This window comes from Eucalyptus grandis, chromosome 4 (genome assembly GCF_016545825.1).
Source record: "Eucalyptus grandis isolate ANBG69807.140 chromosome 4, ASM1654582v1, whole genome shotgun sequence".
NCBI classification, from domain to species: domain Eukaryota; kingdom Viridiplantae; phylum Streptophyta; class Magnoliopsida; order Myrtales; family Myrtaceae; genus Eucalyptus; species Eucalyptus grandis.
Window position 1 is genome coordinate 17,843,136 of NC_052615.1, and position 27,684 is coordinate 17,870,819.

Below are 27,684 nucleotides of genomic sequence, written 5' to 3' on the forward strand. Positions count from 1 at the left end.
TCTCTTTTTGGGTCTGATGCTGATGACCCTTAATTAGACTCAAATGGCTCGGAAGTAAATCAGGAGTTCATCCTCTTTCTAAGCCAAAAATAAATCAGACCAAACTACATAACCATTGCATTAAAGAGACATTGAAAGATGATACAGTCCAGACAAATAGTGGGTGTGAGGAAAACTAAGGGAAGGGAAAAAAACAGGCTCTTGGGAACCACCAAAAGGAGTTTTGGATTGGAGTACCAATACCATTAGTGGGACTTTGCTTTAATCGAAGCCCTTACTTCCCTTTCTATACTCGTTTGTTACATGGATATCGAAGCCTTCCTTTTGCCAACCTTTATAACCATAAAAAATCAGATATAAAGATTGTAAAGTACTGACTACTATCGCACAAATTTGCATCCAGTTATTACCTATTCAACACCAAATTGCATCCACTGTGACAGAGATGCAAGTTCATACTAAATAATAATACAGAAAGGTAGGAACAAAGAGATACGGCAAGCTAATATAGTTCAGAGTCAGCTTATATTGGCTTTGTTACTTTCGATGTCAATTAAAAATCAAGTTTTGGGTACCTCAGTGCATGAATCGGAACTTCCCCTATTAATTCAACAGGAAAAGTTTCTTGACTAGAGTCTATGGTAAGATAAATCTATTGGCATGCTTCACCCATTTCACGGGGCATAAGACAATGCTAAGAGTAGCAAGCTCCCATTTCATGGGGAGGAGGTGATCATTGATCCTTTAGTATTGTTACTTAGCTGCCTCAATCGAAAACTGAATGTAAATTTTAGTCGAAGGAAATCTCAGAAACTTCATCCCTAGAGAAAAGCGACCCACCTTAGAGTAATAGCTAATCCAGCAAAATCAGAAAGCCATTCTATATGGCTTTCATTTATCTTGGCATGTTTTCCAAAAAAAAAAGAAAAAAAGAGAGGAACAAATTCAGCTGAATAACTCATACTTTATTATAATTCCAAGAAGCAGCCACTTTCACATCCTCGATTATTGTAAGGCAACCATCTACAGGACTGTTTCTCTCTTCCCCTGCTTTTCCCTTCAAACTCAATGGGAAAAACAGCACTCACCGCTCTCAGACACCCCAAATCTTCTCTGCGATGAAACTTAAGAACCTCCTCAACAGTCCGTTCTCTGCCACTTCCTCTGCACTGCCACTGCCATTACTGGTGGATTTCATTTCTCTCATCGACTCCAACTGACCCAGCTCAGCATTCCCTGAGTTTGGCTGCTTTGACTCACCTGACCTGGCGTTAAACCTTCTCCTATTCCTTCTCTCCTTTCTTGTTCCCGAATTTCTTGGTTGCTTCTCTGATGTCAGCCCATCTTCATAAGCATCAATTATTTCATGGATCAACTGACGATTTGGAGATGAGTCCCACCTCGCCCAATAACTCATATAGCATCTGAAGCAGTCACAATTAAAGGTACAGGGATGATCATCACTAGCTGTGCTGCTTTTGGCAGAAGAAGAGCTTCTGCGGGAGGTTTTGAGGTTGTTCTTGATGGTGGAGATTGGGGCAGAGCAAAAGATGAGATAGGCTAAGACTTCTCTGTCCTGTGGTGACAGAGCCGCTGTGAGGGCAAGGATGGTGGCTGGAAGGAGGGAGAGATAATCGGACACGATGATCGACAGCGACGGTGATGGATGCACCGAGCCTTTTCGGAGTTTCTTCATACCTCTCGTTTTCTTGAAGTTTTCAGAGCTCTTGTCTGGTTTGCGAAAAACAGACTTCAAAGTAGGAAAAAAAGGGTTTGGGAGGTCTTATAACGCAGAGAGAGAGAGAGAGAGAGAGATTACACTTCCAAATGCCCCCTAGGCATTAATTTATTATACTGCTTTAAAAGGTCTAAACATAAATAAGTCAGGATTCGGTTTTAATTTGGATTTAGAGACTTACAGATTTATGGATACGAAGACTATAATAAGATCTCTGTCTCTCTTCCTTTCTCTCTCTTTTCTTTTAACGACGAGGAAGCCATCTTAGGTAGGTAAGCATTGGGCTCACAAAATATCCCACTAATCTCCTAGACCAAGGAGAACATGAGCCCATATATGAAATTATTTGTACTAGGTTGTGGGCTTGTGCGGGGTGCCCAATCCTCGCACACCCTACGTTCCTTAACCACTAAGCCAACCCAAAAGCAAATACAACCATCATTGACATTATCCTCATCATTATTATATTTGGAACAAGAAAATCAGATGATAGCAACAGGTTAATCAGCTACGTTAGTGAAGACGTAATCAATTGCGAATCAGATCACATGCAGATCGATTCTATGGCATATCCACATTAGATATGAAGTCAACTCCATAACCTTAATACAATGACATTCATTTCCGATGCAAGGAAGTACTGCAGTCTAAACATCTAAAAACAAATGACTGATTCAATGGCTGGCATCTGACACAAACACCATGACATCTACTTCCTTTATAAGTGGAGAACGATGACAAAGAATGAGAGTGACATCATCAAATGTTTGTTTCCTATTATACTATGTCCTAAGACCACGAACATTTGCTATTTCTTATATGCTGAAAAATTAGCAGATTCTTCTAAAGAAAATTTCATGCAATGCTCTCTCGTCTGTATTTCAAAATACAATATCCCATTTTCATTTCTCTTAGTTTAAAATTACTAGAATCACACCACAATTTCCCCATGTCCACACTTTACATCAAGCCAAAATATATGAAAAAAGTGAAGAAACATATTTAGGAGCCCTTGGTCCAGCTCTTTGTTTTTGTAATAAATAGAAAAGAAATAATACTATCCCATAATTTTTCCTTAAGAACAAATCTCAAGACCATATTGAAAAAATGCTTAGCATAGATGGTGCACACATCTTGAACATCTTTCATGCATCAGTTTGCACATGCGGCATAGCACAAATCTACTGGATGATGGATGGAAAATATCTGCCACTTCAACCATCACATACCAATAATTCTAAGAAGAACTCTGAAGACGAGCTCTAATCCACGACTCTAGATTACGGAGCTCCTCATTGTTTATAGAATGGCCAAGACCAGGATAAGCCTACATATCCATGGAATTTTTTTAGACATCTAAAAATCAATTGTACATAGAGAAAAATTTACTTACAATCCATCAAGGACCATTGAATAAAGTTCAAAAATGTTGAACAGATTTACCTTAAACTCACAACTCACACCAGCTTCTGCCAGGAATGGTGGACCCGCTTGCCCAGCTTCAAATAATACTGTTCTGTCATCAATTCCATGAGCCCATGAGATAGGTGTCTGCATAGAGAGCCATAACTCATGCCCATAAATCATACCAACGTACCAAAGAAACAAAATGGATCTTCAGAAGATCTAATCAGTAAAGGAATTGCCAATTCACATTCAATTTAAAATCTTGGCCTTAGTCCTGACACAACAGTGGACATTCTTTACCACAGAAGTGGCCATCGAATTGATTGAAGAAATTGGCATAAAAAAATCTCTTCTAGGCCCAAAAGCAAAATTCACAATGTTCCCTTCATTTTCCATATGCTACTACTGAAACAAACTAGGCCAATTCATAGCCATCACCAAAGATGTAGGATATAAAAGACAACTCAAGAAAAAGATTTGGCTGAATTTTGGTCTAACTATATGTATTTATCAATTGGGATAAGAAAATGGAGAAAGAGAAAAGCAATGAGAAAGGAGAGGGAAACATTGAGGAATGAAAAAAAAACAGAGCTCCATTTACAGGAGCACATTATCAACAAAAGCTTGTACATTTCCATCTATTGCCAGGACTAACACCGAGAAAACAACTTATCAAAAAGCTAATCTCTCTATCTAATACACATGTCAAATAGGTAGCAGAATGAAGCAATGAAAAGGAAAAGTAAATGAAGTTGAAGTTTCCAAGGTCGAGATAAAGAAGTACTCTTTTGGCATCTGGCGAAACTTGATCGAGAATGGATGAATTGAAAGGAACCCATCCGCTGAACACTGCACCACCTCCGAGAGTTTTAGGGTACAGGAGAACACTTGCCAAGGTCAAAGCACCTGCAAAACATGAAACCACCTAGCTGTAAGACTGCGACAAAGATAATGTGGACAAATGCATATGCTAGCACGTGCACTCCCTATTGGGAGGGGGGGGGAAGAGAGAAAGAGAGAGAGAGAGAGAGAGAGAGACCTCCTTGACTAAAGCCACACACAAACACATTATTGGGACTTATGCCAGCAGCTATCTCCTTGTCAATCATTGCATGCACATTCTTTACTGCTTGAAGCACTCCGTTCTCATCTTTTGGAGAGTCCTGGCATATGTAACCCATTCCATGTCACAAGAGGAAGTCAAAAAGAAAAAGCACATTGTAATAGTTGTTTAGAGCCAGGCAATCCACTTCATTTCTTAGAGGAGATTATTAATTACATCGTACAACTACAGGGGTTTTAGAACCCAAAAATATATTTATGGCCTTGGAAAAATATAAGACGTCTCAATGCTTATAGGAAGAAGACAAGTCGTAGCAGCAGAGAAATGGCTTTTGGTGGATGTTCTGGTCACAAGGTGACTTCATTTTTTTTTTCCCTTTCGGATGTGATGACTTGTAATCTCAACTAAAATCCACCTGGGCTTATTGGTTACCACGGATAGGGAGATTTACATGGTATTGAAAGAAAGATGTGATAGGAGAAAATCATACTTACGGCTTTTATAGGGATTTCATGAATATCAAACCATGAAGGCATGACAGCACCATCTGCAAGGAAAAATATGTGAGTAAATGTAGCAAAGGATGCACGGAAGGGTTTATATTTCCAGAGAAAAGGAAAGAATGATTATCTACAATTGCAAACACTGCAGGACAAGTCAAGAGATGTCATTTTCTCAGGGCATCCAAAACTATTGATTGAAAAACCAAGGTGTGCTATTGTATGATACTTTTATTCTGTAACACAACCAGCAAGGAAATCTCTTTCTTCTTCATGGCTAAAGTGCGATTAAGGAAAGATGTTTTGAATGGCCAAAATAAAGTCATTCACAAGAAGTTAAGCCAACATGAAGGAGAAAAATATCTGAAGGCGGTTCACTCTCCCACTGTAATATTTCTGCGCACGATTGTTTTCCTGCGAGGTCGAAAGGCATGTCAAGCACGAATAAGTTTCCAATCTCCATACTCTTCAACAATGCAAACCATCAGCCTTCGTTTGCAATACCCTATCTCTGATTTTTCATACTAAAAGAAACTCATATTTCCATGTAACAACATCAGGTTCCCTTGCGGCCCCTAAGGAGTTCAAGATTGAACCAACATTATCCGCAGCTTCAACCTCACAGACAACACGCTGCAGTACACAATTCACCAAACAACACCAAAATCAACGAAAAAACCCGACTTTCCGACGACGTTTCGGTAGATCCCGCAACCCATTTGATCGCTCTAATTGCAGACACCGAATAGCTCCCCCATCATTCGATCACACTACCTATACCCATCACAGGAAAATCTCACGGGCGACCGAAATTAAGAACACCCATGAGCACGCACGCACGCACAATCAAAAGGGCACGACAGAACCCACAATTGCAAGTGACCGGCTTGGAAGGAGCGGAAGGGAAGGACCACTTGGTGAGCCTGAACTCCGGAGAAGTGAAGAGGGTCTTGATGGGCTCGTTGGCGGGGCCCGAATCGCCCAACCCGTGGAGCCAGAGGACGAAGCTTCGAGCCGCCATGGAGGGCGGCGCCGGAGCAGGTGGGTCCGGCCGCCGCGAGAAGAACAGGAAGAGGACGGTGGCGACGGAGGTGAGCGCGACGAGGACGAACGGCTTCGTTGCTGGTATCAGCCTGGTCATCGCCACCATCGTTTTCTTCCCCTGCGAACGGGGGAGGTGGAGTACGAAAGGACGATGATAGCCTTCTGCTTCGGTTCGATTTGTTGGATATGCAGGAAGTAAAATCGAAATTTGAAGTGCGTTTCGGGGGGAAAATGGGGAAAAGAAGTAGAAAGTGGGAAAGATTCCAATCCAATGAAGGAGAGAAATGTCACGTGTCTTATGAAGAATCTATCGATAAGCCGATGTACATTGCACCGTTCAAAGGAAATGAATTCAATCTAGTGGACCGTCCTAATATTTTCGTAATATGATCAGCTCATGTGAAATGAAGTTTTGGATTTGTACCATCGATTTTTTTATTTTTTTTTATTTTATGAGAAAGCATATTTCAATATCATCATGAATCAAACGAAATCTTGGTAAGGAATTTAACACCAATGTCGTGACTTTGATAGAGTATTTATTGCAATATCAATATTTTTTGAGTGCTCACTTTATTGCCATATTGATGAAAAAAAAACGATCACTAAAAGTACCTCTAATCATAAAATTGCAATTGGCTTTTCTAAAAAAAAAAAAATAACGTCGGATATGGCTATTTTTAAAAACACTATTAAGTATGAAACCTATGTTCCAACTAATCCAAATTCCTCAAAATTACAATGCATCCTATTTGTCTCTTGCTCTCTTTGTTCAACATACACTTACCCTAGTCTTTGTGTGGTGAGGGATTGAGAATCCTTAACTTATTGTACTTTTACTAATTCAATTCTAAACCTTTAATTTTTGCTAATTGAGTTTGAATCCATGTCTAACTCCTACTCTAATTGCTCAAAAGTTGGGAGCAAACACATTGTCTACAAATCTTCTGGGAGATGATATGGTGTTGTTGTATCCTCATCTAAGGATGATTGCTCTTACAGAGGGTCAGTCTCGAGCCTCCGTAAATAATTCAATTAGCTCTCTAATTAAACTCCTTCACTTCTCACCAACATTTTGTATCTTGAAATGATGAAGTTATAAAGTTGAAAGAGGAGAAATTAAGATTAAGAGAGGAGGCTAAAAAAGTTTAAGATTAATTGGAAAAGGCTGAAAATAAATAAAAAGGTTGGGAGAGCATAATTTGCAACTAAGAAAGGAAGCTATAATATTTAAGAAATTGTCGCATGAAGAGAAATTTAGAGGGTTGGATGAACAACTAATGATGATAAAGTAGTTTATAGCATGCATAGACAGAAATATAGAGTGTTAGGCAAGGAATGATTGATGAGGCAAGCACAAACCGAAAGATAGAGGGTGTTAAGTAAGGAATGATTGATGCGGTAGGTGGGAAAAATTGATAACCCATCTTGTATTTGGAGGGGAAGGTGGACAAAATATAGTCTATTGAAGACAAAAATAAGCGCCATGTTTCAATTCTTGAGCATCAATTTCCTCGAAAAGTTTTTCTTTGATATGTGATTAACTCGAATCTTGCAACGTTTAATTAACACGATTTTTCATCTATGGAAAACTTATTATTTGAACATTTCAAAATAACTTTTGGAGAAACATTATGATATCTAAAGAAAAGTTAGGAAATAAATCTAAATAACACACAAGAATTTTAATGCTATGTTTTTTCTTCTTGAATCTCCATTTCACCCATTTCGTCTAAAAAAAAAAAAAGAAAGAAAAATAAAAATAATAAATGAGCCAATCTCTTAGTGTAGCTTCTGATAAAAGAGCTCGCCACCAATTGTAGCGTCACCATCCACACAAAATTGTCCTTTTTTAATGCATTTACCCTGTGGAACTTGGGATTTTTTTATGTATACAAGTATTTTTGTTGGAACGTTGATACATAACTAATGGAATGCTTAAAGTATTTCCATTGCCCAACCTACTACAAGCCAAGCAGCTAGGAAGAAGTGTAAAGAATGAGAATTGTTGAAACTAGCATATTGGAAGATCAATCGAGAAAAGAAGTAGATGATAATGGTATTGAGGAGTCACTTACACATTGGTGCTGATTCCTCGGTTTACTATAACTGTACGTTACCCCATGTCAATCAAAGGTAATCAAAAGAGTAAGAAATAATCCAAAAGAAACATCTTGCTTATCGCATTTACCCAAATATATTTCCAAAAAAATGGAAAAGCTATGTATTGGTAGAATTGATGTATAAACGATACATTTAGCATGCATGAACATGCAAATGCACAAGACGAGGCAAAGAGCCAAAATCATGTCGACTCCTACTCTAATAGCTCAAAAGTTTAGAAAGGTTCATGCCATATATTGTAGATTCGAGAAGTGATTATACTAAACTACTGGCCAGCTACTTGGGACTCTCACACATTTAGGACTCTGCTATTTCTTCTCTTTTCCTCCTCTTTGAAAATTGCACTTAGTCCCTACTGAGAATTAGATTATGCTCCAAGTCAGAAGCAGGAGTTAGCCTTCTGGGTTGACGATATGGTGTTGTTGTGTCCTCATCTAAGGATGATTACTTTTGTAGAGGGTAACTTATTATCCGAGCCTCGACACATAATTCGGTCATCTCACTAATCAAACACCCTCACTTCTTACCAACATTTTGTATCTTGAGATATGAAGCCTTAATTTGCAATATCATCATATGAAGCCTTAATTTGCAATATCATCCCAACCATGAAGTCCCTAATAAGCTAAAAAGACCATTTGTAAGAATAGTGCATATTAAGCATTACAGTGCCAACATTGTATTGCGTCCAATACATTGCAAGATAGTTGTTATCTATGGTGTCGCTTGTCTTGTTATGCATATCCACCTATTATTTTTGTATATATTAAGGATTCAAAGATATCTTTTTATTTTTATTTTTAAATTTTAGGGATTGTGCATAATTTTTCCTTACAAATTTGTTGGTCAGATTTTGCAACGTTTAATTAACTTGATTTTTGCATCTATAGGAAACTTATTATTTGAAACATTTCAAAATTACCTTTCAAGAAAAGTTATGATAAGGTTGGAAAATAAATCTAAAGAACACAGAAGAGTTTCAATGCAAACTTCACCTATTTCATTAGAAAAGAAGGAAAGATAAAAAAAAAAAAAATTGTTGAAATGTTACTAGCTATAGGAAGAAAGAGAAAAGAATTAGATGATAATCAGTATCAAGTACTTACTTACACGTCGATGCCCATTTCTTAGTTTAATATAATCGTACGTTGCCCCACGCTAATCAAAGGTAATCAGAAGAGTAAAAAATAATCCGAAAGAAACATCTTGCTTGTCATGTTTACCCAAATGTATTTAAAAAAAAAAGGGAGATACTATATATCAGTAGAATTGACATATGAACAGCACATTTAGCGTGCACGAGCAAGTAAATGCACAAGACGAGGCTCATGTCTAACTCTTACTCTAATAGCTCAAAAGTCAGAAGCAATAGTTGACACATTGTCTACAAATCTTCTGGGGAGATGATATGGTGTTGTTGTGTCCTCATCTAAAGATGATTGCTCTTGCAGAGGATCACTTAATCTTCAAGCCTTCATACATAATTTGATCTGCTCTCTAATCAAACACCCTCGCTTCTCACCAACATTTTGTATCTTGAAACGATGAAGTTAAAAAGTTCGAAGATAAATTAAGGTTAAGAGAGGAAGTTGAAAAAGTTAAGGATTCATTGGAGGAGGCTGAACTGGAAATAAAAAGGTTGGGAGAGCATAACTTGCAGCTAAGAAATGAAGCTATAATATTTAAGAAATTGTCACATGTAGAGAAATTTAGAGGTTGGATGAACAACTAATGTTGATAAAGTACTTTATAGCATGCATAGATAGAAAGATAGAGAGTGTTAGGCAAAGAATGATTTATAAGGGAAGCACAAACTGAAAGATAGAGAGTGTTGAGCAAGGAATGATTGATGCTTAGGTGGGTTAGATGAAAGACAATATGTTGAAGGAAAAGTCGATTGCCCATCATTTAGTGTAGTCAAAGGGGAAGCCATGGAGGACAAAATTCAGTTTATTAAAGACAAAAATAAGCTCCATGTTTCAGTCCCTGAGCATCAATTTCCTCAAAGAATTTTTCTTTGATCTATGATTAACTTGAGTCTTGCAATGTTTAATTAACACGCTTTTTTCATTACAGGAAACTTATTATTTGGACATTCCAAAATAACTTTTGGAGAAAAGTTATGATATATAAAGAAAAGTTGGGAAATAATTCCAAAGAACACACATGAGTTTTAATGTGATGTTTTTTTCTCTTCTTCAATCTCTATTTCACTCATTTCGTTTGAAAAGAAAGAAATATAAAAAAATAATTGAAATTTTATTAGTTGGCAAAAGAACGCTTCAAGTGCCATAACTTTGCCGAAAGGGACATTTAAGTGCCATAACTTACGAAAGGTACACTTAAGTGTCATATTTGAAGAAAATGGATCACTTGAGTGCTACTTTGGCCAAAGTCCAGCCAAAACGCCGACGTGGCATTTTTCCGACAAAGCGCGCCCAAAATGTCGCCGTTTTGCACGCCGACGTGGCCGAGATAATGCAAAAACGGCATCGTTTTTTGCTAACGTGTAAAAAAAAAAAAAAAAAAATTAAATTAAATTTAAAATTAAATTTAGTTAAAATATTTAAAAATAATAACTAAAAAAAAAAAAAAAAAAAAGGAATAGGGGAGGTGGTTGAGGATCAGCCCTCGGCCCGCGCCACCGAGCGGCGAGGGCTCGCGAGCCCTCGTTGCCGGTCCCGACGATCCCGGCCGACCCTCCCCTCGCGTTGCCGGCCCTTCCCAGCGGTGGCGAGGCGGCGGGCGGCGGCTGCTAAGGGCGATCCCTCAGCCACCTCCCCCGTTCCTCTTTTTTTTTTTTTAATTATTATTTTTAATATTTTTACCAAATTTAATTTTAAAATTATTATTTTTTAATAATTTAACTAAATTTAATTTAATTTAATTTTTTAATTATTTTTTACCACGTCAGCCCAAAACGACACCGTTTTTGCATTATGTGGTCATGTTAGCATGCAAAACGGCATCGTTTTGGGCTCGGTTCGCTGGAAAAATGCCACGTTGGCATTTTTGCCAGACTTTGGCCAGATTAGCACTCAAGTGATCCCTTTTACTCCAATTTTGGCACTTAAGTATACATTTCGTAAGTTATGGCACTTAAGTGTCCCTTTGTGCAAAGTTATGGCACTTGAGGGGTCCACACATCGTTATTAGTTATAGGAAAATAGAGAAAAGAAGTGGATGATAACTGGATCGAGCAGTCACTTATATGTCGGTGCCGATTCCTCAGTTTAATGCAATCGTATATTGCCCCACGCTAATCAAAGGTAATTAAAAGAGCAAGAAATAATTCGAAAGAAACATTTTGCTTATCGCATTTCTCCAAATCTATTTCCAAAAAAAAATGAAAAAGCTATGTATCGACAAAATTCATGTATAAACGACACATTTAGCATGCATAAGCATGCAAATGCACAAGACGGTGCAAAGAGCAAAAATTATGTCTGCTGCTACTTTGATAGCTCAAAAATTTAGAAATGTCACTAGGTTCATGCCCTCTATTGCAGATTCGAGATGATTGTACTGAACTGCTTGCCAACTATTTGGTACTCTCTCACGCGTTTTGTGATAGTCTCGTTAGCCTTTTGGGACTATGCTATTTCTTCTCTTTTATCCTCTCTGAAAATGGCAATTATTTCAACAAATAGTGACTATTGAAGATTAGACTATGCTCCAATTCAGAAGCAAGAGTTAGCCTTATAAGCTGACGATATGATGTTGTTATGTCCTCGGATGATTGCTCTTGTAAAGGGTCACTCAATATCTAAACCTCCACACATAATTTGATATCTCTCTAATCAAACAACCTCGCTTCTTACTAACATTTTGTATCTTGAAATATGAATCTTAATTTACAATATCATTCCAACCATAAAGTCTACAAGCCAAAAATACCATATGCAAGAATAGTACATATATAGCGTTTCTAGTGCGGACGTTGTATAGCATCCAATACATTTATATATGGTGTTGTTTGTCTTGTTTTGCATATCCACCTGTTTTTTTTTATTATTATTATATTAAGGATTCAAATATAAATTTTTATTTTTATTTTTAAATTTTAGGGATTGTGCATAATTTTTCCTTAATTTTTTTTTGTATAATTTTGCAATGTTTAATTAACTCGATTTTTGCATCTATGGAAAACTTATTATTTGAACATTTCAATATAACCTTCGTAGAAAAGTTATGGTATGTAAAGAAAAGTTGGGAAATAAATCTAAAGAATATAGAAGAGTTTGGATCTCCCTTGGAAGCAAGAATTGGACTACCTGGAAACCGGTTCCACTTTTAGGAAGCAAGAATCATATCAACACTCTTAAGAACCGCACCTAACCAACTGATTTGGTTTGGTTTGAGCGATTTCTAATTCGGGCGGTTTGTTTTGCACTCTAGTAGCCTAGATTAGATGCGAGGTGAGGCGTTGGTCATGGTTGAGCAGGGACGGAGCAATGTTGGAATTCGCTGAAGCCGCTCCTCGAGGTTGGAGGGTAAAAGCAGCAAAGGCTCAAAGTGAATCAATAATCTAACGTTCATGAATTGAGGTAGTGTAGCTAGCATGGGTGTTTCTTGCCAAGTAGAAAGCTTCTCCTTTTATGTTCCTTTCATATCTCCTTAGCTCTCTTTTGCCTTTTCAGACTCTCTCGTCCCTTTTGTCTAGCACTAGGCAAGGTCAGCCTTGCCAAGCAAAGCTACCTTCGTTCACGGCCATGATGGCTTCACCCAGATATGGGCAAGCTTATGCCCAGTACCTTAGTTCATGAAAGAAATATTTTTAATTCGCTGTGAGCCTTCGCCGCTGTTGGAAGCCTTGCCCAAATCAAGTGCAAGGTGAGGCATGGGTCATGATTGAGCGGGAACAGAGCAAGAATTTGCTAAAGCTGCCGCTCAAGATTGGAACCTCGCCCACATTAAGGTGAGGCCAGGTGCAGTTGATAAGGGCCCAGTGACCCTTGCTAGCCACCGGTAAAAAAACCAAATCCAAAGAAGGAAAATAGGAAGAAAAGAAGAAGAAGAAGAAGAAGAACAAAATAATTTCGAAAAATATTAAAATGTTATTAATATTTGTCAATCTTAGTGCCGAGCCATGCCAAGTAGTATGACCGACATTGACGTCGGCGATTTTTAATCAAAATTGGCTGGATAGAATTAATTAGCTAAAGGTAAAAAAATCTAAGTTTAATTGGCAAAATTGAAAGGTTTAGAATTGAAATAGCAAAAAGTGCAATAAAATTAGGATTTTTTGAATAATTTTCCCCGTGCCTACCTTTGGCTCATGCATAATTTTGGAGCACTACAAATCAATTTCTACTAGAAATTGTAATATTTGATCAAGTCTCGAACTAATCTAGTAGAAGTTGATTAATTTATGCACTAAAAAATTAAGTGCTTGCATATACTTCAAAATATTCTAACTGATGTTGCTGAGATTCATCTAAATGGATAGCGATAACTCCTTTGACAAAATCAACGGCACTCTAGATTGAAACTTATGCTGATTATATTTTCTTAAGAACGATCTTTTATGTTGCATACAAAAATGAGTGAAAGAAAAATATTCTTATCATTCATGAAAATGTTTAGATAGGATTAATTGCGATAATAAAAATATTTTTCATTGACTAATAATTTTGAAAGATGCCAGAGATCATTTTCAAGAAATTTTTTTCTTAATCATTTATTTTCCGCAAAAATGTTGAAACCTTAGAAGGAAAAAAGTCATATGCAATTAGGATACAATTGGTTACCTATATAAAGATAGGACGGTCCTTTGCTTTTCGACCACCGATTGGTTTAATCTTTCAATGGTTCTCGCCCTTGCTAATTGGTCTTTTCCTCTTTAAAATGCTGGCCAGTGCAGTGTAACCGAAATTATAACCCTAACCACTGATCTCAAACTCAAAAATCAGTTTAAATTAGGTCCTCTTGGGAACTATTTCTCAAGGAGTCAACAGCCATGGCGATGTCAAATAAGGCGCTGGCTCTTTGCATCACGGCCCTCTTGGCGTGCTCATTCGGGCCGAACGATGTGACCATCGAAGCCTGAATGATATGATGGTTTTATGTGATGGGCCTAAGTTGGCCCGTCCGCCCATGATGGGTCTAAAAGCCCGGCCCACAAGATTAGGGCCCATGGATGAAGGGGTACATTCCTTTCTGTTGGAGGGACGTATAAAAGGAGAAAGAGAGAGGGAGGAACACAACCGGTTGGCATAACGTACGTTCCTCTCCCTCTCTCTCTCCAAAAGAAAAACAGTGCGCAAAAAGGCGACGCCGTCTTCCCTTCAAGGCCAATTGACGTCATCGGATTGAACGGGATCGTTTTCTCTTCCTCTTATCGGCGTTGGTGTTTAATCTGTGGCTAACAAGGTACGCTCGATTCCGTGGTGTGCTTTACGATCGGTGATACATGTGAATTTTCCGGACTCGTCTTCCGCATTCGTTTTAGGGGTTCGATTTAGTGTCGAATCCGTTTTTGGGAATCCGACAATTTCCCAACATGATCAATTACCGCGGCATAGGAAAAGGGGACAAGGTGTACTACCAGTGCCGTCATTGTAATCCTCTTCCTCTCCCGTCCAACCTTTACGTCTAGAGGTGTTAAATGGGTTGCACAACCCATTTATGGACCCATTTATGGTTAAATGGGTCATTAATGGGTCAAGCTTTATCTTATAAAGCACCCATAATAAGTTTTAATGGGTAAACACTAAGATATATGGGTTTTAAACGGAATTCGGCTCTCGACCCGTTTATGACCCATTTATCAACCCATTTTTCACTCAAAACATCATTTCTCTCTCTCTTCTCTTTAATTTTACAATTTTTTTTTATAAAAATCAAAATTATAATTATTTTTTCTTTCCTTTTTTTTTTTTTTTTTCTTTCTTCTAACTCCGGTCGTCGGCACGGCGATGGCCGGCGACCGGCCAGGGCGAGCCTCGAGCTTGCCGGCGTCGGGCGAGCTCGAGCTCGCCGGATTTGGCCAGGCGGAGGCCTCGCCGCGGAGGCCTCGCCGATCGGGGCGAGGCGGAGGCCTCGCCGACGTCCGCCGACGCCCGAGCCTCGCCGGATCCGGCGAGGGGCGAGCTCGAGCTTGCCCGACGCCGGCGAGCCTCGAGCTCGCCGGATCCGGCGAGGCGAAGGCCTCGCCGACGTCCGGCAAGGCTCGAGCTCGCCGGATCTGGCGAGGCGGAGGCTTCGCCGACGTTCGTTGAGGCCCGAGCCTCGCCGATCGGGCGAGACTCGAACTCGTCGGCGTCGGGCGAGGCTCCAACCTCGCCGGATCCGGCAAGGGGCGAGCTCGAGCTCGCCGGCGTCGGGGCGAGGTGGCCGGTCGCCGGCCGACGTCGTGCCGGCGGCCGGCCAAAGAAGAGGAAGAAGAAAAAGAAAAAGAAAAGAGAAAAGAGAAAAAGAAAATTAAAAATAAAAATAATTAAAATTTTAATTTTTTTAAAATAAAAAATAATTAAAATTCGATTTTTTAAATAATTATTTTTTAAATTTGTATTGTATAAAATCATGTTAGCAATACAATTTTAATATATATATAAGCTTTTTTATGTTTTGTTAAATGGGTCGGGTATAGGTTGGGTATAGGTCGGGTCGGGTATGGGTCAAAAAATTTGCACTGCAATAAATGGGTTATAAACGGGTTAAATGGGTCGCTTTGGGTCGGACCATTTATGACCCGACCCAAACCCGACCCGACCCACCCGTTTAACAGGTCTACTTACGTCCAAGGTTGCGAGAAGGCCGACATGTGCCGCGGAGGGACAGAGAATTGATTTCTTGGAAAAACTAGAAATGGGGTTCAAGAATTCGTGGCCTACAATTAATTGATTTGTTTCATTGCAGCCTTATATGTGCTTGTTGAGGTAGATTTTTCTCCTTAGAGATGATTGAAAAACATGTAAGAAATTTTCCATGTCTTCCTTGATTGATTAGTGTTAATATGGTTATATCTTATTAGCTTAGATTGCCCTTTTATAAAGTTTATAGATAAGAGCTTGCAAACGCATACTACTAGCAAATCTCGTTGACGCATGCATAATGTGAAGCGGTACAGATCAATTTCTAATAGCGATTGTAATATTTAGTCAAGTCTCGAACTAATCTGGTAGAGGTAGATTTATTTTTGCACTTGAAATTTAATTGCTTGCATATACTCCAATATATTCTTACTGATGTTGCCGACATTCATCCAATTGGATATCTAGAACTCCTTTGACGAAATTAAAATAACTTTACCAAAACTTAGGCTATGTTTAGTTCGCAAAAAATGAATAATTAAAAAAATACTTCCCTAAAAACGATCTCTTGTATCTTTTACACAAAAATGCATAAGCAAAAAATATTTTCATCGTTCATGAAAATATTTAGATATAAATTATTGTGATAATGACAATATTTTTCATTAAAGTGGTAATTTTGAGGAAACCTTTTTTTTAATGATTCATTTTCCGTGAAATAAATAGAGCATTCGAGGAAAAAGTCATACAATTAGGCTGCATGTGGTTGCCTAAATAAAAAGATAGGACTGGATAACATAAAATTAAGAATCCTATTTCTTACTTGCTATCTTTTTTGGGAAAAAATGTGATATAATAACACATACGAACACATTCCATCCAATAACATATTTGGTATACCTCAATGAGTATTTAAAATTCAAGAAAATTAATAAATAACTAAGAAAATAATAACCTGAGACTACAGAGAGAGGACTACCAAAAAAAAAAAAAATTGTTATCCAATTTGGACAGGATATAATTTTCAGATATGATAAGGTCATATTGGACAAAGATGTGATATCTAATATCTTATAAAAATGTTTGGTAAATATCTTAGTATAATATGGATATCGATATATGTTATCCAAGTTGAGTGTTTGCGGCGCAAGCACATTGCTTGTAGACCTGTCCATGCGCTGCAGCCTGCAGCCAACGTAAGGTCGCATGCAACAATGCGCGCGAGCCCCTTGCTTGGCATCGGCAACCTCCTCCCGCCATAATGACTCTCGCCGGAGGCAAATCCCACCTCATCCTCCTCGCCGTCCTCCACCACCTCCTCCTCTCCACCCACACCGCATCGAATCTTGACCATTTAGATCAGACTCTAGCAGCTGCCGGCCCCTGTATGTTCCGAGTGTAAAATCACTCTTCTTCGGCAGCCACCGATCCTCACAATTTCTACTGCGTCACTGGCCAGCCGGAGGCTGTCGAGTGAGGGCGGCTCCAATCTCCTCAAGATCACGCAGTTCGTCCTCAAATCGCGATGGCTCAAGGGGTGCTTACTCTCCGTCAATCGAACGGATCGCCAAGCTCAAGGGGATGGCGTCGGCTGACACCGAGCCCGTCGACGTAGTCCCATCTTAAATGGCCAAGCTCAAGAAACCGGAGGTCTCGAGCCTCAAGAACAATCGCTTCTCCGGCGAAGTTCTATCTGCACTGTCATCGCTTGTTCGCCCTCGTGCTGCTGATATAGTGGAGTATGTCGGTTTTACACTTCACCAAAAGGAGAAAAAATACTATATTTTTTATTTTCCCACCAAAATCTATACTGTAATTATAATCTTTTAAAAATAATGAAAAATACTTATGTGAACTTACGTGATATTCCTTTGTTTTTTAAAAGTTCCGGGTGTTTCGAATTGAAAAAAGCCGTAGCGCCCGCACCGCAAGATTTAGAGTACGTGAAAATAACAACTAAAAAGTCAGTTCAGGCTCTTTTTTTTTAATGATTTTTTTTGTGAGCTCTCGTTTCATGCTTTGTTTTTTCCCTTTCTTTTGTTGATTTTTGTTTTTGTTTTTATGCCAAGTCAATACCTGTCATTATTATATTTTTTTAATCAATTAGGTTAAAGGGTAATTTTTCGGAATAAAGGAAGCCAAGTCTAGGTTCACCAAAATTCATTTAGCCAAATAATCCCTGCACAAAAATTAGATTTCTATAAGGTTGTGAAATGTATAGAAATTTGATTAAAACGGCTGTGTATAAATTTGAACTTGGAAAGTCATCTGATGCTATTTATTTTATGGATTTCAAATAAGTGTCTAGGCGAATTTAAGTCGTTTAATCTAACTATAATGTCAGTTAAAAGTCAAATTGTATATCAATTATATATATTTTATTTTTTTGGTGATCTGGGAACCGTCATACAGCCCGGGCAGACCGGCGACGTAAACCCGGAGCGGTGCTAGCGCATGACCCACCACCACGACACCGCACTTAAGACCACTAGCCACCACGCTAGGATTCGAACTCCTCCCCTTTCGTGAGAGGGAGGGAGCTCGACTCAACGCGGCCACCACATGGGGTGGTGTATATCAATTATATTGTACACTATTAAAAAAAAAGGATTATTTTCTGCAAGTCATATTTGTAAGGTGATACTCAGTGTGATTATATTAGGAGTAGGAGTGCTCCTTCAATAAAATGCTTTAGGTTCACATAAGTTCTACTTCAATATTGCACCCTAATATTGCATTTTCTATGAGAATTATGTTAATTTTTTATAGGTGCATTTAGTTCAGTTTTCTCAAAAGGTTTTCGACCTCAAAGTCCCTTAGGGAAATGTTGATGTATTTGACAATCCATCCCAAGAGGTTTTCGGCCAAATATTGGCATTGAGAAAGTAGAAAGCCCCGTGCCAATAAGGACTAGCATTAAGCTTTTAGCATTTGGTCAAATGCTAAAACTAAATTTCTTCTTCCAAAACTACCCTCACTAATCTTTTAATATTCTAGTTTTGCCCTCATATTGTTCATCATTTTTTTGAGAAAGGGCATCTGGCGAGGGTGGCCAACGAGGCTAGATTGGGCTGGTGAAGGGTCATCGAGAGGCTTGCGAGGGGCTAGCGAAGTCTGTGATGCCTCCTAGGTCACCATACCTAGGACGCAATCCTCGCTGGGGTTCGCGCAACCTTGGGCAGTGGCCACCGGCACCAGTAAGATATCTCATCAATGGCCAACCCTTCCCTGAAGGGTTTTATTTTTATTCTTTTTAAAAAAAGACCCAAATGCCATTTCTAAAAAAATATTTGCCAAACACCATTTAGAACAAAGTAGCATTGTAAATGATTTTTTAGCTTTGCATTTCTCTAATGGGCTTTAAGTCAAAGGTATTTGTATTTTCCCAAAGCTCATTTGCAAAGCCGAGCCAAGCACACCCTACTCAAATTAAGCTTCCTTGTGCATCAATTAAAACCTAGGAAATTAGAGTGCGACGCAAAATATTATCGTATGTCTTTGCCCTTCCCCTCGCACAAAGGCCGACTCGAGCAAACTCGAGATTCTGGCTTCGATGCCAAATAAATAAATAAAAACGTAATTTCAAGAAAGAATTTGCACAAAAGACAAGTCCTCAAATGGAAAATACACCTCGCTTGTCATGGAAGTCAGTTTTTTTCCTTTTTCAAAAGCATGGCCAGTACATTGGAACTAAATGCCAACTCAGATTAACATGGCAACTCAAAATAACAGCCGCAAAACGATAATAAAGAGTATAAAATGAGCTTCTCGGAGAGCTAGAATCCTCACCAAACTAAACAATGGCGATGTCAAATATGGCGTTGGCTCTCTGCATTATCGCTGTAGTGATATGCTCGTTCGCGGCTTATGATGTGCTCGTCAACGCGAGATCGATCTCCTACGGTGGCATGGACAAAGACCGAGCACCTTGCAAGGGCGCAAACTGTTTGCCGGATCCGTCCAACCCCTACCAACGCGGTTATGAGAAGGCCGACGATTGCCGCGGTGGGCTGTGAATTAACTCCTCGAAAGATAACCCGGAAGGATGATTTCAAGACCATGTAGTCTAAACCACCCTAAAAACGATTTCTTGTATCGATCACAAAAATGGTAAATATATTTACATATAAATCATTGCAATAATGACAATATTTTTCATTGAAGCAATCATTTTTAAGAAAATATATTCTTAATCATTCATTTTTTTTGTAAAAAACATGGAGCCTTAGTATGAAGTAGTCATAAAATTAGGCTGCATTTGGTTGCCTAATAAAAGATCGGATCAGATCAGATAGCAAGGGATTAAGAAACCTTATTTCTTACTTGCTATCTTATGTGCTGAAAAAAAAAGTGATATAACAACAGATATGAACCTTTTCCATCCAATAACGTACTTGGCATACCTCAATGAGGATTTAAAGTTCCGGAAAATTAGATAAATAACAAAGAAGAGGATAGACTGAGACTGGAGAGAGAGAGGACCACAAAAATAATTGTCATCCAATTTACCAAATGTTTGGTAAAGATGGGATTTTTAATATCTTACAAAACGTTTGGTAAATGCCCTAATATAATATGGATATCAATATATGCCATCCAAGTTGAGTGTTCGCAGCGCAAGTACAATGCTGGCAGATCTGGCCATGCATTGCAGCCAAAGTAAGGTCGCGGGCAACAACATGCGCAAGCGCCTTGCTAGGCATCGGCGACCTCCTCGCCATCCTCTGCCACCTCCTCCTCTCCACCCATGCCGCATTGAGTCTCAACCGTTCAAATCAGTCTCCAGTAGGGTGGGCAAATGGGTGGGTCGGGTTGAAAATTGGTTGACCCATATTTGACCCATTTAACTTGTTTTGACTTGTATTCTTGTAGTGTAAATCTAGTGACTCATACCTGACCCAATCCGTACTCGACCTATACCCGACCCAACCTGTATTGCTAAAACCTATTAATATTCTGGGAAAACCCACTTCTACTATATGCTAATTGGATTAAAACTTCAAATTAAATTAAAAATAGTAAATAAAATAAGAAAAAGTTAAAAAAAAAAAACCTATAAATGGAAAATATTTATAATTTTTTTAACTAAACCTAAAAAAAGCTCATTTTTATGATTTTTTTATAAAAAAACAAGTATTATTAAAACATTTTTATGCAATACAAATTTTTTAACAATTTTTACGCACTACAAATTTCATGGAAATTTTTTTATAATTCTTTTAAAATATTTTTTAAAAAATCGAATTTTTAATTTTTTAAATATAATTTTTAATTATTTTTATTTTTAAAAATATAATTTTTCATTTTTAATAATTATTTTCTCTTTTTCTCTTTTCTTTTTCTTCTTCTTCTTCGGCCGACCGCCGACTACGATGATGGCTTGGCGACAGCCACCGGCAAGATTGAGCTTGCCGACGTTGAGTGAGGCTCGATTTCGCCGATCCAGCAAGGCCGAGGCCTTCGATGCCAACGAGCTCGAGTCTCGTCGATCCAACAAGGCTTGAGCCTCGCTAGTCGTTGGCGACCTATCGCAAGCTCGAGGCTCGCCCGGGTGTCGGCGGGCCGGCGGCCGGCTAAGGAATGAAGAAAAAGAAAGAAAAAAATTGAAATATGATAAATATTATAAATTTGATTTTTTTATAAAAATAACATTTTTATAAAATTAAAAAAGGCCATGGGTTTAAACTTTAAAGTGGGTTTCCTAATAACCCATTTAAACCCATTTCTTTTTGTGTTTTATTTTCTCAGATCCATTTATAACTCATATTTAATTTTCACTTGACCCATATATTAACCATTTAACTAAAAATGGGTCATAATATGGGTTTATGACCCATTTTGCTGGCTCTAGGTCCTACAAGTTCCGAGTGCAAAATCACTCTTCTTCGGCAACCACGGGTCCTCACGATTTCTGCTGCTGCATCATTTGCCAGCAGAGGCTCTCAAGCGATGGCGGCTCTAATCTCCTCAAGATCGCGGGGCCTCTCCTCAAAGGGTCCTTCTCCCCGTCAATTGAACGGATTTCCAAGCTCAAGGAGACGGCCGACACCAAGCCCATCGACGTAGTCCCATCTCAAATGGCCGAGTTCAAGAACCGCAGATCTCGAGCCTCAATATCGCTTCTCCGGCGAGCTTCTATCTGCACCGTCATCGCTTGTTCGCCTTCGTGGTGCTGATATAATTGAGTATGTTGGTTTTCTACTTCAACAAAAGGAGAAAAAATACTTTATTATTATTATTATTATTATTATTATTATTATTATTATTATTATTATTATTATTATTATTATTATTATTATTATTATTATTATTTCCAGCCAAAATCTATACTGTAATTATAATCTTTTAAAAATAATGAAAAATACTCTTTAATCTTTTAAAAATAATGAAAAATACTCTTTTTTTTTTTCTTTTTCTTTTTAAAGTTTCGAGTGTTTCAAATTGAAAAAGTCAGCGACCGTGTCATAAAATATAGAGTGAGTAAGTAAAAATGAAAGTAGAAGTCAGTTCAGGCACTTTTTTTTATAATTTTCTTTTTGTGAGCTCTCGTTTACTACTTAGTTTTTTCGCTTTTGTGATTTTCGTGTGTTTTTTTTTGGCCAAGTCAATACCTGTCATTATTATATATATATTTTAAATCATTTGTTAAATGGTGATTTTTCAGAATGGAGGAGGCCAATCATAAGTTCGCCAAAATTCATTTGACCAAATAATTAACTACCATGCATAGAAATTAGATTTTTGTATGGTTGTGAAATGTGTAGAAATTCGTTTAAAACGAATGTGTATAAGTTTACACTTGGATATCCATGTAATGCCATCCATCTTATGAATTTTAAATAAGTGTCTAGGCAAATTTAAGTCGTCTAATCTAACTATACCGCCAGTTCAAAGTTAAACTGTATATTAATTATATTGTACACTATTTGGAAAAAAAGATTATTTATTGCACTATTTGTAATTATAAATTTATCGATAACACTTATATTGCTTTTTCTGTGAGAATTATGTTAACTCTTTACTCAAATTAAGCTTCCTTGTGCATATGTAAGGACCTAGCTCCACTATATGATATTGTCCGCTTTGGGTCACCTGCCCTAGTGCGGACGAATCGCCATCCCAGCCACAGTCTTTTCCTTCATGGTTTTAAAACGCGTCACAATATTAAGGGACCCAAGACTTATAAAGGCTCCCTAGGACTCCCCCCTAAGCGATGTGGGATGGAGAAATGCCCTTAGCCTCGCTCGCGTACTGCCAATGTGATCTTAGTCCGTTTCTCCGTACTTGTCCCTGGTCTAGGTCGCCACACTCTCCCCCCCTTAAGACACAGTGCCCTCGCTGTGGCCCCCACACGCGGTCGAGAGTCGGAATATAACTCCATTCGAACAACAAAAATGAGTAATAGTTCAATCCCGTTTTATGCAACAAAATATGCTTTTTACAAACTTATGGAATATATAATCCACCATCTTTCTCAAAACATGAGTTTAAAATGTGACGATCCAAACCGAGACAGTAAAGAGGGACGGACTAAGATTGCCTCGACAGTACGCGGGCGAGGCTAAGGGCATTTCTCCTGTCCCACATTGCTTGAGGGGGAGTCCTGGGAGCCTTTATAAGGCTTGGGTCCCATAATATTTGTGATGCGTTTTAAAACAGTAAGGGAAATGACCGTGGCTAGGATTGTGACGACTCAAAGCGGACAATATCACATAGTGGGACCCAGATCCTTACAACATCAATTACAATGTATCTAATTGAATAATAGCTGGAGATCTATTCTCACGTGGATGCATTTCCTTATAATGGGAACTCAAATGTAAACCCTAAACCCAATTAAAATTTAGGAAATTACAGCATGAAAAATATCGTATATCTCTACCCTTCGTGCGGTTTGATGACGAAGGCTTTAATGGCGGATTCAAAATATGGGATAGGCAATGCATTGTTGAATCCACGGCGTGATGGCCGAAAGCATGGCGCAAGGAAGCGAATCCGAGATTCTTGACTTTGATACCAAATTAAAAAGAAAAAAGAAAAAAAAAAAGAACATAATTTCTAGAAAGGATTTGCACAAAAGACAAGTCCTTAAATGGAAAATACACCCAATTGTCATGGAAGTCAGTTTGTAGTTTTTCAAAGGGTGGCCAGCACGGTGGAAGTAAAACTGAAACCCTACAACCAGCAATGCCAACTCAAAATAACCGGCTCCAAAACGATGCTAACGAGTATAAAATGAGCTTCTCGGAGAGCTAGAATTCTCACCAAAGTCAGCAATGGCGATGTCAAATAAGGCGTTGGCGATATGCATCATCGCTATAGTGATATGCTCGTTCGCGGTGGATGATGTGCTCGTCAACGCGGTGCCGATCTCCTACGGCGCCATGCGTGGAAACGGTATTCCTTGCAAGGGCCCAAACTGTCTGCCTCCTCCGTCCAACACTTACAACCGTGGTTGCGAGAAGTCCAACGAATGCCGTGGTGGTGGGCCGTGACTTAGCTTCTTGGGAAAATAAAAATAAAAAATAGAAGGGCGATTTCAAGACCATGTAGTCTAAAACACCCTGCTGTTTTTATTTATTTATTGGTCTAATGAAACACCCTACTATGGATGTGGGAGATTATTGATCTTTTATTCTTTGACCAAATCGATTAATGTCATCGCAATTTATGACGAATCGATTGATTTGTTTAGTGTGGTCTTATTGTACTTTTCATGATAGATTTCTCTTTCTTAATCGTGACTTTTGTCAACTTGTCAAATATCGGATATGATTATAAACTTAGTTTTAACGATTAAATTCATAAATTTTCAGAAAATAGTCCGACTTCCAGACATAAGATAAAAATGCGTTGGTAAAGATTACCGCATTTTTGACAACATTAAGTTCCTCCCCAATGAAGAAAAACTATTATGTCAAAAATCATTCATAAACAATAGTCGCAAAAGAAATTTTCAGAATTAATCTTTTGGCTTTCGTGCTCGAATCTATGTTGAATGATTTTAGTTTAGACAACTACTCTTTGCTTTCATGTTGGCAGTTGCACAAATATTTATTCCTAAATTCGATTGAATTTTGTACAAAATGAATCAGATAAAACTAACTATAATTCCACTTAAAAGTTGAACTGTATATCAATTATATCGTACACTACTAAAAAAGAAGGGGATTATTTTCTGCAAATCATATTTGTAAGGAGATACTCAGTGTGATTATATTAGGAGCAAGATTGCTCCTTCAATAAACTGCTTTAGGTTCGCATAAGTTCTTCAGTATTGCACTATGCATAGTCATCAATCTATCAATATCACTCATATTGCATTTTCTGTGAGAATTATGTTAACTTTTTATGGGTACGCTTGATTTAGCTTTTCTAATGGTTTTTGACTTGGAAAGCCCTTTAGGAAAATATTGGGGTGTTTGGCAATCCATCCCAAGAGGCTTTCAGCCAAATACTGGCATTGAGAAAGCAGAAAGCCCAATGCTATAGAGGACTAACAGTGTGCTCTTCGCATTTAACCAAATGCTGAAACTAAATTTCTTATTCCAAAACTACCCTCAACAATTTTTTAATATTCTAGTTTTGCCTTCATTACTATTCATCTTTTCTTTTTTTAATTATTTTTTTTTTAGAAAGGGTAGCCAGCAAGGGCGATTAGTAAGGCTAGATTGGGTTGGCAAAGGGTCAACAAGAGGCCTGTGAGGGGCCAGCGAAGTCATGTGACAGCCACCTAGGTCTCGACACCTAGGGATGCATGATCCTCACCGGGGTTTTTGTGACCTTGGGCGATGGCCACTGGCACCAGTGAGGTCTCGTTAGCGCCAATCCAATCTCATCAACAACCCACCCTTCCCTAAAGGATTTTTATTTTTATTTTTATTTAAAAAAAAGACCAAAAAGCACTTTCTAAAAAAATATTTGCCAAATACCATTTAGGACAAAGTAGTATTATAAAGGATTTTTTAGCAAATGCAATTTGCATTTCTCTAATGGACTTTAAGTCAAATGCATTTGTATTTCCCCTAAGCTTATTTGCAAAACCAAGCCAATCACACCCTACTCAAATTAAGATTCCTTGTGCATCAATTAAAACCTCGCAAATTAGAGTGCGACACGAAATATTATCATATGTCTCTGCCCTTCCACTCACACAAAGGCCGACTCGAGCGAACCCAAGCTTCTGGCTTCGATGCCAAATAAATAAATAAAAAAAACGTAATGACGTCTTTGGCATACCTCAATAAGGATCTAAAGTTCCAGAAAATTAGATACATAAGTAAGAAGAGGATAGCTTGAGACGAGAGAGAGAGATGAACACAAAAATAATTGTCATCCAATTTACCAAATGTTTGGTAAAGATAGGATTTTTAATATCTTACAAAACGTTTGGTAAATGCCCTGATATAATATGGATATCGATATATACCGTCGAAGTTGAGTGTTTGCGGCGCAAGCACAATGCTGGCAGATCTGGCCATGCACTGCAGCCAAAGTAAGGTCGTGGGCAACAACATGCGCAAGCACCTCGCTAGGCATCGACGACCTCCTCACTGTCCTCTGCCGCTGCCTCCTCCTCTCGACCCACGCCGCATTGAGTCTCGACTGTTAAGATCAGTCTCCAGCAACCGCCGATCCTGCAAGTTCCGAGTGCAAAATCACTCTTCTTCGGCAACCACCAGTCCTCACGATTTCTGCTGCTGCATCATTTGCCAGTGATAACGTTTCTAGTAAGCAATATTATCTTTTGTATCTAATTTAAGATATTGTTGATATTGTTCCCGTACTTTCTCTACTTGCTTTAAGCATCCTCAATCATCCCTAATTTAGGGCTCTTGTAATATCTTTATATATAGCTTTGTACAAGAGAGATCATAATACAATATACAAAAATTACGATTTCTTCACGGTATCATAGCAACATTTGGCGTAATTCGCCTTACGATCCTCAAATATCCTTCTCCTCTCATTCTTCATCGACTTTCTTCTTCCCAAAGAAAATGTCGACAGGCTCTAATCCATCATCTCAGTCGTCTTCATCTATGGCATCTCCCTCACTTGTTATCTCAAACATATCCAACTCGATACCCATCAAACTGAACATCGCGAACTATCTTCTTTGGCGTTCTTTTTTCGAACCAATTCTCAGAGGTCACAACCTCATGTCTTACATTGATGGAACCTCCCAAGTGCCTGCTTCAACTGATGAAAATTACAAGACATGGATCGAAAAAGATCAGATGCTACTCTCCTGGATCAACGCTACTCTGTCTGAATCTGCACTTCCATATGTGGTTGGCGCTACATTTGCAAAAGTTGCGTGGGATGTCCTCGCTCGTCACTATGCCTCTCTCACTCCTGCTTATGTAATGTCTCTGAAAAGACAATTACATCACCTCAAGAAGGGCAACCTCACCATGCAGGAATATCTCCAACAATTCAAAACTTTAGCTGATAAACTCACAATTTCCGGATCTCCAGTAAGTGATGATGATCTCCTAATATGCATTCTCGATGGATTACCTACTGCTTACCACTCATTTGCATCCTCTATTCGTGTCCGTGCTCATCAAACTTCCATCACTATTGAAGATTTACACAATCTCCTACTCTTTGAAGAACTGAGCATCACTGATGATTCATTATCCAAAACTACTACTACCTTCACTGCAAACCGGCAACCTCGAACTCTTTCTCTTAGACAGCACTCATTCACACCTCGTCTCAATAGGGGTGGCACTAGTTATAGAGGACGTAGCAGGGGTCATTCCAATCAAGCCGAACTTCTCCCTACTCCATCGTTTCGACCTCAAGGTCGTCAATTGAACATTGGTCGGCTAATCTATCAGATTTGCAACAAACATGGCCATAGTGCCATTGACTGCTATCATCGCATGAACTATGCATACCATGGTCGCAATCCTCTTGAAAAACTTGCTGCCATGGCTATTGCACCACCTACTGATGATGGCACTTGGTATATCGATACTCTGGGTAGTCTCTCCATCTCCACTCCCTATAGTGGTTCCGATGAAGTTTAGGTTGGAAATGGTC

General features: G+C 38.6%; 3 protein-coding genes across 3 annotated transcripts; 1 reads left to right on the forward strand and 2 right to left on the reverse strand.

The window, feature by feature from the left end:
* Positions 1 to 97: 97 nt before the first annotated feature.
* On the reverse strand, positions 98 to 2,446 carry LOC104441449. The gene has a single exon (XM_010054601.3). The coding sequence runs from the start codon at positions 1,694 to 1,696 to the stop codon at positions 1,094 to 1,096; it is 603 nt and encodes a 200-aa protein (XP_010052903.2). The 5' UTR covers positions 1,697 to 2,446; the 3' UTR covers positions 98 to 1,093.
* A 171-nt stretch (positions 2,447 to 2,617) lies between these two features.
* Positions 2,618 to 6,035, reverse strand: LOC104441450 (probable carboxylesterase SOBER1-like). Its single transcript, XM_010054602.3, has 6 exons — positions 5,579 to 6,035; positions 4,703 to 4,755; positions 4,185 to 4,308; positions 3,930 to 4,051; positions 3,182 to 3,289; positions 2,618 to 3,065 (listed from the first exon to the last, which is right to left on the reverse strand). The coding sequence occupies exons 1-6, from the start codon at positions 5,856 to 5,858 to the stop codon at positions 2,976 to 2,978; spliced, it is 777 nt and encodes a 258-aa protein (XP_010052904.1). The 5' UTR covers positions 5,859 to 6,035; the 3' UTR covers positions 2,618 to 2,975.
* A 17,871-nt stretch (positions 6,036 to 23,906) lies between these two features.
* Positions 23,907 to 27,671, forward strand: LOC104442941. Its single transcript, XM_010056313.2, has 2 exons — positions 23,907 to 24,121; positions 26,780 to 27,671. Exons 1-2 carry the CDS (start codon positions 23,907 to 23,909, stop codon positions 27,669 to 27,671), a joined length of 1,107 nt encoding a protein of 368 aa, XP_010054615.1.
* Positions 27,672 to 27,684: the final 13 nt, after the last annotated feature.

Coding starts and splice junctions, on each gene's coding strand:
- LOC104441449 (XM_010054601.3), bottom strand. CDS start 1,696: ATGAAGAAACTCCGAAAAGGCTCGGTGCATCCATCACCGTCGCTGTCG.
- LOC104441450 (XM_010054602.3), bottom strand. CDS start 5,858: ATGGTGGCGATGACCAGGCTGATACCAGCAACGAAGCCGTTCGTCCTC. Junction 4,052..4,184: donor GTGTGGCTTTAGTCAAGGAG/GTCTCTCTCTCT, acceptor CATGTTTTGCAG/GTGCTTTGACCTTGGCAAGT. Junction 3,066..3,181: donor GTGTGAGTTGTGAGTTTAAG/GTAAATCTGTTC, acceptor ATGGATATGTAG/GCTTATCCTGGTCTTGGCCA.
- LOC104442941 (XM_010056313.2), top strand. CDS start 23,907: ATGGCGATGTCAAATAAGGCGTTGGCGATATGCATCATCGCTATAGTG. Junction 24,122..26,779: donor GAATGCCGTGGTGGTGGGCC/GTGACTTAGCTT, acceptor ACCAATTCTCAG/AGGTCACAACCTCATGTCTT.